General features: G+C 37.9%; 1 protein-coding gene across 1 annotated transcript in view; it reads right to left on the bottom strand.

The window, feature by feature from the left end:
- Nucleotides 1-15,785, bottom strand: part of POLN (DNA polymerase nu) — a 76,277-nt gene that overhangs the window by 12,982 nt on the left and 47,510 nt on the right. Inside the window, exons 19-21 of the mRNA XM_088540064.1 lie at nucleotides 12,337-12,468; nucleotides 10,915-11,025; nucleotides 9,280-9,358 (exon numbers count right to left, since the gene is read on the bottom strand). Coding sequence (XP_088396190.1) covers nucleotides 9,280-9,358; nucleotides 10,915-11,025; nucleotides 12,337-12,468 — 322 coding nt within the window. The remainder of the gene's footprint in view (nucleotides 1-9,279; nucleotides 9,359-10,914; nucleotides 11,026-12,336; nucleotides 12,469-15,785) is intronic.

Genomic DNA, 15,785 nt, shown 5'->3' with positions numbered 1-15,785 from the left:
GGAATGGAGGAAAAAGAATTGGATTTTCAAAGACGCTCAGGATTGCATTCACTGCCACCTCCTCTAATGCTAACAGTAATACTGCCTTCAGGAGTACCAGGTTTACACCAGAGAGAGCTACTTGTATATAGTTATACCTTATGCAGGACAGAGACCCCCTGGAAGCCCTGGAAATTGAACTCAAAACAGCCCAAAAGAGCTGACCCCACTCTGTCTGTTCTAGTTCATGTACTGAAAACAGCACAGTTATCTTGCTTGTCCATCTGGGCTGAAATTTCCTGTTTCTCAGTGTTGATCAGAATCTATAGCATACACTAACAACCAACTATACTGCCCACAGTTAGTTTAGTAACTACGTGGAGTTGCATAAATGCATCTGCCCAGTTTTAAAAGCTCTCCTTCGAAGCTAAGGACAACATTCTGTGTCTGTTAAAATAAAGAAGTAGAATTATCCTGGCAGGTCCTCGTTCTAGCTCTGTTCTGCTAAGTGATGCACATGTCTCATCTCACTCAGAAAGTGGGGATTCTTATCTCAGAGACATGAGGTCTGAGAAATCAGAATTTCTAAACACATTTTCAAAAATGAAAATTAAAATGAAAATTATTACCTGTTTTTACCAAATGAAAATTATTACCTGTTTAACTAATAACAAATATGATGTCCCAGTATGAAGCAAGGGAATCTGTGCATACTATTTCCTCTTTTTCATTGAACAAGGTAGATTTTTTTAAGCTTTCAGATCTTTTTCTTTTGCCTCTTATGGCCACATCACAGATTCTCCTTTTAAAGGTTTATAGTTCAAGGCCTCCTGCATTTTTGCAGAGCTATTAGTCATAACATTCTCATGCAGTGTTCTGCACCTAGCAGGTGGCATCAATGTGATATCCATACAAATAAGAGAAAGATCAGAGTAATCTGTAGGTTCAGAATTCATAGCTTTCCCCACTTCAGTGGGTGCCACAAATCAATAGCACCCCTTCAGTGAAAATGTGTGGAAAAATCACTTTTGCTTTTGTTTACTAGTTTGATTGCCTCATCTCTGCTATGAGGGAATCTTGCAATACTAAACTCCTACAGCTGTCTCTTGCTAAAACCTGTGGTAAACAGGATTAAGGACTGCAAGTCAAGTAGGGACTAATATTCTTTTTCTACTACAGATTATAAGAATACCTTTGCTTTACATGGTAATATTTCCTTGATTATTTTACTGATTGCTTGAATATTAGGGATCATTTTTGGCCAGTACACATGTAACTTCCTCTTGTGGAAAATATGTCCTGCATCAGAGTTTGAGCATGACGTGGAATGTGGATAGAGCCACAACATGCACTCTCAAATGCTGAAGCACTGCTGTGAACACCAGTTTAAACACAGCTTTTGGTACCAGTTTAGTGTACCCTGCACACAATATCCTTATAAAACTACTGTGCTGCAATATAGAATTTTAAAAAGAAAATCCTTCTAATTCTCTTAAACACTACATTCATAATTCTTCCAGTTTGCTATGAAGTAACACAAGGATTAAACCCTGGTTAGGGATGGCAGAAGATACTAGATGCCCACTGCAAAGAGAATTAAGTTTTTAGCTATCTTTCAGGTCTTCAAAGATCCAGTCAGTTATCATTACTGTATCATAACCATAAAACTGACTTGATATGCCACAAAAAACTGTCCTAAAGAGATTTTTTCACCGTGTTCACCATGCCTCTGTACAGGACAACTTTTCAAAGGAGCAGGCCAGCTGTTTTCCTACATAAGCACAAATTAAGATTCTGGACGTTACTGCAAAGCAGTACATGCCAGATCTGGACCTCTGTTTTCTAAAGCACAAGTCTGCAAGATCTTCCACAACTGCTTGCAATGCACTGCGTAGAGGGACTCTACTGAACTGACTGCAACAAAACTACCATCATGTCAGTGGTCAGCAATGGTATTTCTTTACCATTAAAGGAAGCAACTTTTGTCTAACCTGTAAATGAGAATTCTGTGACATTATATGCTACAGAATCTCTGTTTTAATGCAGTTACGTGCCAAGAGATACTCATACGAAGGAAATTTAGGCTCCTTCTATAGTCAAGGAATGAAGTGAGGTTTTAACTTACACATTCTGAAGTGACTCCTGGAAGACCCCGGCTCTATGAAATGACTTTGTAGAGATCCTAGCTCCTAATGTACCTACATGGGATACTTGGAAGCTGTTGAGAGAGAACATCCCTCTACATTTTTAAATATGTTTCTTTGGGTCATGGGGAGATTTTTACTGCTGTTAACAACATACCTCAGACATAGTGTTGTCTAGTTTTCTACACTGGTCTACATGTAGTTACTACAAAATGAAAAGCACCTGACTTTTGAGCTGACGAAACAAAAACCAGGCTGACCAAGGGCAGGTTAATGAATCGTGCACAGTCTGGAAGCGGGCACCGCGGCAGCTCCAGCGCAGTGCGTTGCAGTAACTGTCCCTGCCAGCTTTCCTCGAACTCCCACGGGAGGTCTAGCTCATCACAGGCAGTACAAAGGAAGAGGATGAGAGCCAGACTAAACCACAGGTGCTGAGTATATATCTGAGAGGATCTCACACACCACTTTGAGGTGGCCGCTTTGAGAGTTTGAAAGGAAAATAATTTTAAATGAGGTTTCATATAGGATAAGTGGGAAGCCTTAAATAATAGAGTCTGATTCGCATGTACAATAAGGAATTAATGACTAAGAACCAAGCTGCGGAGTCCAGATTAAAATAGTCTAAGATTTCCCTATGTCCTGGTGCTTAATGCTTCCTATCAGCTTCAGAGATAAACAGGTGTGCAACCATTAGGCCATCTGGTTCTGGGCTAGAGTGCTCGGCTATAGACTTTCCATGAAAAATTACTTCTTTCTAATTCAGCAATATGCTGAGAATTAATTAGAATTTTTTTAAACATAGGATTCTTAGCAAAGAATGAGTGGAAAATCCACTTATTAATAAATCCTACAAAATATTACTTAAGAGCATAAAACAATGTTAACAATTAAGATTTTTATATAGATAAAATTAAAACTACATGTACATATAAAAATGTAACCAAAAGCACACTAGTTCTTAAAAGCTGTTAATAATCGCTCAGCACGAGAATGATCAGAATTACCTAAAGAATCAGTCCTCTTCTTTCACATATAGTTTTCTTTTTATTTATAATGGCACTATGTCGTGATCACTGCTTTTAATACCATTTTCCAACAATAGCACCAGATTTTACATTCCAAATATTACTATCTTTATCTGCCATTCTATGTGAACCCACATTTTAATGAATAAAATAAGCATCCAACTAATCAAATCACTTTTTTATATTTTTTCATTTTGAAATTGAAGCTTACTAGGGGACTGCAACATTGCAGTTAGGAGAGCTTACAGTTAAAAACTTTGTATATAACCATAAGTTCAAAAAATCCCAGATGAGCAGAAAAGCCAGGAAGTGCTTAGAAAGAATGACAAAACTACTAAGATGATTTTGAAATCAAATAAGCAAAACAATAGGAAAAGGTATATACAAGAATTATAAATCAAAAGTAGATAGGGAATTTCTGTTCTCTGTCCTGTAACTCAAGAACAAGATAATACTTATTTTTAGTTTTGAGAAATCAAAATTTACCACATTCGAATTTAATAAAAGAAAATATTTTTTGCGAAGTGTGTAGTAAAACAAATTTCCAGAAAAAGCCAGAAGAGCCAGCCACATAACATCTATGGATTTCATGAAGAAGTTAAAGAAAAGTAATTGCAATGATTTGGGGAGAAGACTTTTAAGTCTCATTTTTCAGAACTTAGACTCACTCCTATAATCACAGAGCAAGGTGAAGATTTGCAGATGCACAGGCTCTCTCTACAAATCTTACACCTTCCTCCTAAAGCCTCTGCTACTGACCACACTTGGTGATAATGGACCAGATGAATGTTGGATCCAGTTCTTCTTAGAAATCTCTGTTCCCTACACTCCCATTCTATATTTATACGCATATATTTTTAGATACTACAAGCACTACTTGTTATTTAACTGATGCAGAGTTTCCCCCCAAAGTACACAAATTCTAGTGGAAAGATGCCTATTAAATTACCATAAAAAAAAGAAACAGCTTAAGATAATTTTGTACCTTTTGTATATTTTTCAAGTCTCTCTTGAATCTGCATGTATGAGGATTTTTAATGCTATAAAAGGTATAGTTTAAGATATATCATGCCTGCATAGATGTTACCTGAGTGTACTTTAAGCTACTCCTTTCACAGTTCCCCTAAGAAAAATCACAAAGGCCATGACATTTTAACCACAAAAAATCAGCTAAATTGTGAGATTTATGTTTTCTTGGTGACTATATCACAAAGAACAGGAAACTGAGAAGAATTTTCACATAGATACAAAGTGTTTTATTACAAAATGAAAAGGTGACCTGTAAAAATCATTTTTATGAAGTGTTTTAATTTATAAAGTATTATTTGTGCTGAATAATCCATATAAATGGATATTAACCATCTGGACATTAACCAAGCATATTAAACATCTTGAGGAGGAGGGAAATGGTTTTGCTAAGGCACAGCAGCCCTAGAAATTCAGTGTTTGTTGGGCTCTTCGGACAGCAAAGAGCAGCACTGGACTGGGAGAGCAGCTGTGAAGAGCTCACACTGATTTCTAGAACAGCAATATGGCCTAAGATGGTTCCTTCTGCCAGTGAAACAAAAGCACACAGAGTGAAACAGAAACCTGATTCTCCCCTCAAGCAGCATGAAAAGCATGGATCTTTTCCTTCTATTTCCCCACTACCAGGCCAAGGATAAAAGCTAACTCTTCTGCTAGAATTAATAGTTCTGTGCAGATCTTCAACCATAAATTGGGGCAATGGGGAGCAATAAACATTTACTTGAAAATCCCAGATATTTGCTACAGAAGAAACAAGAGTTAAAACAATTCTTTAATTTCTTGAGAAACAGATGAAGGGACATAAGATCTACTCCCAGAACTAAACAAAACCATTGCACATAGCAGCAGCACTAAGGAGCTGACATATTTGGCTGGAGTTACGAATTAATCAGTTGGTCTTGTTAGTATGTCCTTTTGAACAAGCCTAAAAACAAATACCACTTAATAAAGTACTAATAGTCGAATCCCTACACACTTTATACAAATGCTCCTAGGCTCTTGTCATGTGTGACTAAAGCTGAAGCTACCAACAAAAGAGCAACTTGAGATTTGTCAAGCGACTTGGGTCAGAAAAATACCAGGCCACCTAACTCAGTGCTTGTTCCCAGCCTGACCAGGGAGCTGCCTTGCTAATTCAGCTATCTGTGCAGAAGCAGCCTGCATTTACAGGTCAGCAGCTCAGAAATCATTAAACTGATTAAAGTGTTTGTTCTTTGAGAGAGACATAGCAATGGATGTTGCAGGTTTGGTATTACACATGTATATATACATAGAGTTGGGACCAAGAATAAGATTTTGCGTTTTCCTCTTACATACTAGTTGCTCTTCCTTATATGACCATTTACTTATATCTGGCCTGTCGCTGAACCTGTTTCTTTAATTAGGCTCTGGCCATGCTGAGAAGCAAAGCTGTGTTTGTGGCACAGGTCCAGTGCTGTAGGAACAACAAATGGGTGAGAAAGGAGAACGGTTGGATTCATGCCAAATTACTCAATATTTCTGTAGACCTGTTCAATTTAATTTGCATGCTGTTGGAATATTATCATCTTTAATGACTGAAAGCTTGCTGAGAAGCCCATGTAGCATCATAAAGACATCAGAGAACGTCTGTTTTATTTTCAGCTTACAAAGCAATAATTTTAATAGGTATCTATATGGACAGCACGTTTTCCTTAAGTTGCCAGTATCCTTAATTCATACCAAGTTTCCATGGATCTGCAACTGTAACAATGTTTTAAACACTGAAAATAACTGTAATTGTCCATCTGAGTTCACTGAGCACCGCTATGCTTTAATAAACCCCATGAATTTTTCCTTCAGCTGCTACTGTATGCCTTGATCACACTTCAGAAGTGCCTTTGTTATCATCTGCCTGCAGGAAACGCTGTATGGAGGTTTGGTGAATTGCATCAGACAGGTAAAAGCTGCCCCTTGAATAATTTATATGTCAGCAGCTTATTTTCAGTAAGCAACTTGGCCAGCAGCTGCAAACCAGCATCTAACAAAGATGTGGACAATATGGAAGAAGTCTGAAGAAATCATTTTGGTGTCTCAGCAGTGTCATGTGAACTGCACAGATTTGAGCACTGATGCTTTTCAATAAACCCACAGTGCTATCAGGTCCTTATAAATACCGCAGTTATTGCTACCTTTCTTTTTTTCTGCAAAATTATTTCTACGCATCCAATTGATTTTTATTGTCAACAGCCTGAGTTGGGAGGCTGTTATTTGAATTAAAAGGTGAACAAACACGAAGAGAAAAAAGATGTTGCCAGTTGTCTGAAGAGCCTTTGCTCGGTTGCGCTGGAATCTGGTGTTCATTCCTGAGGCCTCTGTGACTGATCTTCATGAAGATGTAACCTGATTTCCTTTCACTACTTGCCAGATGGAATATCATATGTGCAAACAGTAACTGAAAATCTACTGATTATTAGTTGCAGAAAAACCTAAGCTAGATACTGTTGGGTCAGGTGTTGCTCACATTAAAACAATTTACAAATAAGCTAATTGTATGTAGCTTTACCAGTGAAGAAGGCTGTAAACATACCTGTAAACTAATGTTAAAAACTGAAAGACCCGTGTCTAGCCAAATAGTGGCTAACAGCTAACATTTTGTCTCATTACCTTGGAAATTTTTTTAAAAAAAGTTAGCTACTATTTGCCTGTCTTCTACAAGCAACCATCGCTGATTGTAAATATATAAAAGCAATTTCTCTTTGAAATATTGTTCAAAGTGAAAACCCTGTTTCCAAAATTAGAAGTTCTAATAGGGAAAAATACTTAAAGGGAGACGAAGATACAAGAAAAGATAGTAACATGCTATCTTTGGAATGATGACAGTCTGTTGTGATGATAATAGGAGACTGATTGTATTCTCATTTTGGAAGTGCTACTGTGAATTCCCCCTGTTACAACAGCAGCACTGATTCTGCATGCACTTCCTTTTAACGTTATTTTCCAAGTGCTTTACAAAGGATCTTAGGATCACTACCATAATTTTAGTGATAAGAAAACTGAGAAACAGACCACTGAAAAAAAAAATAACTCTGTGTCACCTGGTGACTGACAAGCAACTGAGCAGAGACACAAATATTCAAGGTCTATTCCAGCACTGCCCTGAGACCACAGCGATGCTCTCGGATCCTGAACTAGCTTCTGTTCAGGTGAGTGTCCACAGGATGCCTAACGCTCTTGTGCTTTGCTGACAAACCCAGCTCTTAACTATCTCCTAAATGTTACAGCAAGGAGCCATTAAAGGCTCTTCTTCAGCAAGCCATCCAGTTGTTAATGGCTGGCAGGAGTTCAAAATCCCAGTTTAAAGCAGCCTCTCTTTTAAATGCCCTTGCAGTCTTGGTCTTTCTAAGATGTGGGACTTATGCTAGCAAGACTAAGAAGCAAAGGCCACAATACTCTTGTGTCCTGTACAGCACTTCTCCTTTTGCAGTGCCAGGGAATTCAGCATGAAAAACACCACGCCTGTTGCCCTATTAGCCACAAACTCTTTAAAAGAGCAACCACAGTAAAATTTTCTGTTGAGAGAAGGAAACATCCACCAGCATTTGCAGACATGGCATTAGCTGCAAAAAGCTTTGGGTTTCCCTAATTTTCAAAAAACAGCTAGTTATTGGACCTGAAGATCTGTGTGCTAGCCAGGACCTGATGAAGGGGGTTTGTTGCTTGCCCTCCCAGCACCTCGCGAGCCCTCCCCAGCGCAGCCTGCTGGCTGCTCTGCCCTGGACCCCAGCGGCCGCGGTGCTGATCTGGGCTCACCGACGCCTGCGAAAGGAGTTTTCAACCAGGCCACAGATTTGGGCCTCTTCACTCAACTCGGGTGTTCACTCAACAATTACAACCAGGGCAGAGAATCTGGCCCAAAAGGCAGTGCAATATATTACAGTACATCATATGGTATTTAATGCACAGAGGTATCACTGAGTGCATGCAGTATCTCCAAAGAATTATTTCCCATTCCAGATTCAGATTAGAGGACCTTCTCTTTCTTTCCATCTTTCTCTCTTTTTTCCCCCCATCTCTTTTCTCTTTCTTTCACACCTTATTTTTTTTAGTAAGTTTTGGTTTTAGCATAGGAATGGTTCTATCATTGAACACCAACACAATTTATATTTGTAATTATCAAATACATTTTGAAATACTACACTGAACAAATAAGACAGTGTTACTGGGTGTAAATGGTTATAGTGATATGTATTAAACATAATTGCAAGCTATGTTTGGAAAGCGAAACCCTGACACTTTGCGCTCCAACTCCCAATGAAGTCCTTAATTCAAGATTGTTACGCCCAGGTTTTTATAATTTCATCATAGAGATGAAAAGAGAAACACTGCTCTTCTGCATTACCTGCCATCTTTGCTTTTATTCCAAGTCCAACTGCAAAAATTAATGTTCTATTTGATTGTACACCACAGTATTACAAAAAATAAGAAGTTGGCAGGGGGGTCCTGCACATTTGCCTTCAGAGCATCTTTCTATCATGGCAAATAGTGATGCTGACTGTCTGTCTGCACCCTCAGCTTTCCTCTGCAGGAAAGCCAGACCCAGGAATTTCTGCTGGTGGTGTCTGATGCTCCGGGATGCCCTGTGATCTCTCACCCAGCTACGCACAGTCATGACACAAGAGCATCGTGATGACCTAACTTTTCTTCAGGAAAGGAAAGCCATCTACACAAGATGAAAAAAAAAATGTTCATTTATTTAACTTGAGTACTGGTTTCCTGATTCCTGTTTTTTCCCAGCCCATTGAATGTTCAGTTGCCATTATACAATACACTCAAAATACAGGAAGGATATGATCAGTGGGCTTGATTTCAAAGATCCTGAACTACCACTGAACTAGATCTGACGGAGTTTAAATGGCCCCAAGGGTAATTCATCATGTCAAGATAGATTTACAAAAAAAAAGCCCATTTTAGCACAAAGCTATAACTTCAAATATATAATACCCTCTCACAAGTCCTTGCTTGTTAAAAGAGTCAGAGGTATATATAGTATTTCCTCAGCTGCTTAAAACGACAGAAAGACCTTCATTTCAATGTGTTTTTTTTTAATTTTAAAATTAAACATTTCACAGTCATTAATCACTAACCTGGCTGTTAAAGTTGGAGAAATGACAACAGAGGTAAAAATCTCAACCATGGCCATTTTACAAAGATCAGCTGCAGATCCTACAAAAGAAAGTGATCTGCTTTTAATTTAAAGCATGCAAAAGGAAAACATACTTTAATAGAATCATGTCATAACAATAAAAGATGTTCAAAGATTTTGAAATATTAGCACTGACCATACTAGCAGAGTCAATTGATGTAACATTTTAAGAAGATTAATAAATAATAAATTAAATACTTAGATGTTAATTTAAAAACAGAAAATATGTATCCAGAAGTTAACTATAGTTTTCTGATGCAAATGACTTGTCAGATTGATTCAATACATCAGAAATAGGGACTCACTGGTATACAAAGTAAGAAAAGATCTTTCTGTCAAGGTCAAATAGAAATGTTTTTAGTGATTATGAGAATAAAACTATAAAATTGAATGTTTCATCCCAATATATAAATATATATTGCATATGTATTGCATATGTATACATATAGAATACTACTATGCATTCTTCGTGAAATACTGAAAATAAAATACAATGTAACTTTCAAAAGGATTTTTTTCTAATTTTTTTAAGAAAGATATTTAAATATTTTAAAAGAAAATATTTGGACCTTTCTGATTGATTTTGATGCAATTTTGTAAGTTTAATTCTTACAGTATATATTAGGAAACGTACTCTGATTCTGCTTTTCTGAAATACAATCCTTTTAAAAGGTCCTTTCAAAAATTGCTCCTACAATCCTTCTTTTTTAAATCATTTATTCATGTCACCATGATAAAATAACATAATGGACCAGACAGATCTTTTTTTTTTTTTCCATGTGACTCTGGTGGATATAATTATTTTCCCAGTGTATTTGGAACTTACAAAACAGCAAGCTACCAAAGAAGAGCTCTACCAAATAAATGTAATAGCTTTCAGGCTTAGTAATACCTTAATAAAATACATAAGTTATTCCACAGATTCAGCTAGAGTTGAATCATGACTGAAATATCATGCTGCACATTCCTGAAGACTATTGACCTGGGAAATATTCAATAAGAAAAAAAATCCAGCAGATTTTTGTCGGATTTGTGCTCCTCCCCCTTATTTGAGCCTGCAATGAAGTACTGTAATCTTATTATTGCAGGTCGTGCTGCAGGCACAGGCGGATTCTGGCAGACTATCCTGTGATAGTTGTGCCTCAGCTCGGAGCTCTTTGGACAGATGGAAATGCAGGACCCGATGAGAGGCCCCAGCGGCTTCGCTCCTGCTGCACTCGCACCGAGCAGCGCTCGCTGGGTCAGCTCGAGCACTGGTGGCACCTGGCCAGCTGGATGGAAACCCAGGAGAAGTGAGCACAAGGCAGCCCGCAGAGCCACCGTTACGAATGGTTACTTCTCATAATTTACTGTATTTGTAGTTTGTATCCATACCTATGTGTAGCTACTGAGCAGGATGTTTGTGACACTGCTTATCTGCAGCTTGAAAAGTAGCTAGGATACATCATTTAATTTGCCTTTTAAAATGGAACTCATCACTCATTTTTTTGAGATTATGGAACTAATTGTCTAGTAGCATCAAAAAACAGACAGTTAGGTATGTATGTAGATATGTATGCAGGTAGATAGTTTTTACCTTGAACAACAAAATTGACAGCCTGCCTCTCTGCTTGTGTCCGCAGTTTGTAATCCTGTGCATTGATATTAGCCAGTGGTCTCTTACGGCCCATTATGGAAACCACATAACCTTGAGAAATTTATATAAAAATTAGCATTTCTTTCAGTGACTAAAAGTTAGACTTCAGAGATATGTTATATATTTTTGCAGTTACTCAATGCAATTTAATATTTTAATATGGTTTGTGAAAATGGAGCTTTTCAAAAATACTTAGATGTTGCATGGTTATTTCTTCAGAGAACATTCATATCCCACTGATATCCTCAACTGATCAGAGACAGTACAAGATATAGCTTGTTCACACTTTTGAAAGTAATTTTGGAGACTATGCCCTTCTTTCAAATTTGTTGGAAACTGCCCCACAGTTTCAAAATGGTTGGCCAGGTAGGGCACTAGCAAGCAAAGGCAGGCAAAAAGGGCAAACGCGAAGCATTTTGCTTTAGGAAATTAGGCTATGAAGAGATGCTTAACAGTAAAGAATTGTTTGAAAGGTGTAATTTTCATTCACACTTCAAACTAACATCTGGTTGTTGGGATGTCCAGTCTTCTCACCACGTTGGTGTACAGGCAGACTGGACTCAGCACCATCCAGCTCCCTCCCTGCCAGTCTCAGAGTTCTGAGGAAGCAGAAAGGAAGAGCAGGAGTGAAAGCTGATGACAGCTACACATGTTGGACAACTCCAGTTATTGCTAGGAAAAATGTGTAATGATTTGCTCAGGTTTGAGGACAAAGAGCAAACAGCTAAAAAGCCTAGGAATCACCCTTAACATATCCTTTCACCAGCTCCATGAAAATTGTTATCTTAGACTCTCCAGAGAATCACATTGCTATCACCTTGCAGCAAAACCAGATACTGCTTCAAATCAGCAACATTCAAATCTCTCATGATCTTTCTAACCTTTTCAAGCTACCACATGAACTAAGAATTTTGTGCTAACTAGAACAGGTCTCAGGCCATCAGGGTGCTGCGTTACTTACACGCAACAGCTGTTAACATGTAATCTGCTATTTTACACTCTCACTGTAAGTTCTGGCTAATTATTGCTTTGCAAAAATCTGAAAGTAACTTCAGAAATGAGTGTCTCACACTGAAAACCACATCTGACAAGAAGGCTTTTCTTGCCAAGGAGCAGCGATAAGAGTGTCTGCAATAAATATAACTACCTGGAATGAAGTAGCAATGGATTTAACTACCTCCTCCTCTTAGAGTTAAAAGAGGATCAAGTTCTTTCTCCAGGAAATTACATAATATTCATGGCTTATTCCATCTTTTCCCTTGTCCCATAAATACCTGAATTTTCGCTGAGCTGAATCTGTCTTTATTATTATGGCACAGTACTGATCAGTAAACAGAAATCCTCTTAAAGACATTGACTCACCTTTATTTCGACATTGTTCAATGGTCATCTTCGTAAATTCATGAACTTTCTTGTATTTTTGCATAAAACTATCTATAAACTGACTGGCTTGAAGAGAAGTAGTTCCAAGGCATTCAGCAAGACGTTCTTTACCTAGTGCATAATAAAGCAGTACAGATATCCACTAATCTATTAGTGCACAGAAAGTAGCATCATTATATTCCAAAACTAGTAGACTACTATTAAACTATTTATTTCTACAAAAGAGTAAGGATTTGATATACTACAACCATATTTCAAAAAGGCAAATACTTAACTTTAAGCCTGACTGGTTTACTGGAGAGTTATAGGTTAACTGAATGGCTGAAATAATCAAACAAATTGGTCTAATTAAGGAGTCTCAGTTACACAGATTTCCAACAGTCCTGTGCCTAAAGGTTTTGGACCTTAAACTGCATCCAAGTTTTAAGATAGAAGTGCTGAAAAAGGAAGAACAGAAGTGTTTGGAGAAAGGAATAATAGCTTCTGGACAGGGTATAGTAGCACAATATAAGTTATATTGTATATAAAAGCATTTATAAGACAAAGACAGGATGGAAAAATGCTGAAGACAGTTTCCCAGAGTATGAAAATATAAGATGAGAGCTACAGTTTAAACACATTTATAAGCCAAATAGTTCCAGTAAAAAATAAAACACACATCAATGTTAGTCAGATGAGGTTTGAAAGACAGATATATTTATGTCAGCTACACAGCAAGAGAAAAACAGCACTGCTCTGAATATAACATAAGCTGAGAGGCAACGTCTCAAGGCATTACAAACACAAAATAGTTGTTGCCACAGTAATACTGTCAAGAGAAATTATCCAGCATTTTTGAAAGAGAGAAGATTTCAGGCACCTAAATGCCATCACTGTCAGCCTGATGTGCATTTCAGGACAACTCTGTAGCATTTTCTTCTCAGTCATGTCAGGATCTGTACCGAGATCCAGGAACACCAGTCTGGACTAAGTGCTAGAATAGGAAATTCGCAACACATCTAAGATGCCTCTTAGCTGAGCTAAGAGCTAAACACACAGGGCTGCACTTTCATTTGATGTCTAATTAATTGGGCTTTTTCTTTGTTGTTCAAAAAATGACGCATCTAGCTGCTAACTCGCGTATCATTAGCAGGTAGGAGATTGCTGTGGCTTCATTACAGCACTGCAACACCTAATTTTGCCCACATTTTCCATCTAAAGAACTATTGATATACAGGCAAAAATATTACAAAAAATAGCCAGAAAATTAAACAGCAATAGTAGTAAGAAAGTCTGAAAGGTTCCTAGGAAATACAGTTTATGGGGAGCAAAGAGAGGGTCTGTGCAGCCACCCAGCTTGTCAGAACATGTTGGACACGTGGAAGCTCATGCCGTGCCAAGCAATGCTCCCCTCGAGCTCTCTGTGCCTGAAGAGCTGTTAGCAACAGCCCATGAGGTTCATGTTCTCCATTCTGTAATATCCTATTTCAAAACTGAAAATACCATCATCAGTCTCTCTGTTTTTCATCTAACCACTTTGATATACCTCCGTGTTATGTATAATTCAGGATTTGAATGTACTGAAGTTGAATAGAATTAATCCCTTATTTTACAGAGACTTTAGCTGTATTTGCTCTACTTTACAAGATGACTGTAAACAGGTGAACCGAATTGCTCCAGATCAAGTAAAAGACTGTAATACTGACATCCCTCTCAATATTGGGTCTATTTATTGAAGTACCAGTTTCTAGGCATGGTGACAGTCATCTTTCCTTACTAGACTATGTTTTGTCCTCTGAGATTATAGAAAAGATCTGGAAAATAAGGAAAAATCTAAAGCTAACAGAAAACAAATAAATCAAAGATTATTATTTATTAAATAATTATTATTACTGATTCCCTTGAATCTAGTAAGCATTATACAGATAAATTCCTCAGGGACTGGTTCTGTATTTTTTAATCCCAGGAGAAACACAAGAAGTAAAATGTCTCCTTACAAAAAGTTACCAGTCTTTTGAAGTGAGGAAAAGTTTGAAAGTTTGTGTAGAATTTAGTACAGTAAATTGAGGTATCATTTTTTCTTTCTTTGTATACCCAGTGTCCATTTAAATAGATTTACAACATCATTCTGTGTTATGTCTTAATTAGGGTCCAAGCATACTGGCACTAAATGGAAATATCTTACTGTTTTACAGATGCTTCAATGACCCTCATTTGAGAGAGATAGGGCACAAACAAATAAATGGAGGTACCTAAATAAAGCACAATGGCACTGAAATTTTCAGTGGCAGGTTCAGAGCAGATAAGGGAGTGCCAATGCCATCAGCTTAATCTAATCATTTGGATCCTCTCTTGCAAGAATAGCAAATGTTGGCTCCAGCAAAGGAGACTCCAGCCTGGGAATCTGGACGTTTCCTTTTCTCTGCTGACTGCATACACAAGGGCATTCAGAAAGGTGGTGAGTCACTCTTATTCACAGTTGGGCATTTTCCTGTCCCACTGAGAATGAAGGGAGCCAGGAGAAAATGTGTAGCAGCTGTATGCATCAAGGGGCAAGGGTGCTAATGCTTGCCTCTTGCAAACTGATCTACGGATCGAAGCATTCATGCTGGAAAGGGAGACTGGATTCTAGATTCAGACTGTGAAGGACTGAATCCACATTTTAGGAAGCTCAACTCCCAGACCCAGCCTTTTTTAGTTTCGGTTTTAAAACGCAACATAGCTTAATGTAAAATGTACAAGTGTACACACATATCTATATGTAAAATAAGATATTCAGGAGGCCTGAATTTGAAGCTTTTTTTTTTTTTTTTTCCCCTCCTCCTTCCCAGCTCAATGCCCTAACCACTAAATTCAATGCACTTGGCTAACTCTGCATTTGGTTCAAAGATCACTGACTGGTCAACGCCAATTGTTTCAGGTTCAAAAGGTGGTCTAGAAAGTGTTCTTGCCCTAGAATCCAGGGCATAGTTTTAAGTCCCTCTAGGCTGAATAGAGCCTGCCACCTAGAGATGTCATTTCCTGGAGGCGTTTTCCTAGCTCTTCTCTATTGCTTTTAAATTTCTCCAGATGACTTGCATAAAGCTTAGTTAGCTGCTCACTAAAGCAAATATATGAAAGCTGTTATGCAGGTGATGAAGTACCTTTTCCCAGAAGAGGTAACTCTGAACATGTATGAACAGCTAAAGTTATGCATCAGAAAAGGTGGGCACCATCTGTGATTTGAAATATGGCAGGCAGTTTTGGAAAGCACACAGAATGTCTTCACTTCAGTTAGTTTTAGCTATCTGCAACCTAGACAGGACTGAAGAAACCGTTTCTAGGAATGTTTCTTTGCAGGTCCTCTGCAGTTGTGGAGAAATGGAACACCAGGATCCATTGTTTTGAGACAATACTGGAGTAACTTTAAGTTCATTGCAGGTATTTCTATGTCTGTCTATATACTGATG

Source organism: Tinamus guttatus, unplaced genomic scaffold, assembly GCF_059628265.1.
Source record: "Tinamus guttatus ecotype Peru unplaced genomic scaffold, ASM5962826v1 Tinamus_guttatus_pri_ptg000052l, whole genome shotgun sequence".
Taxonomy (NCBI): domain Eukaryota; kingdom Metazoa; phylum Chordata; class Aves; order Tinamiformes; family Tinamidae; genus Tinamus; species Tinamus guttatus.
This window is presented reverse-complemented; position numbering and strand designations above follow the sequence as displayed.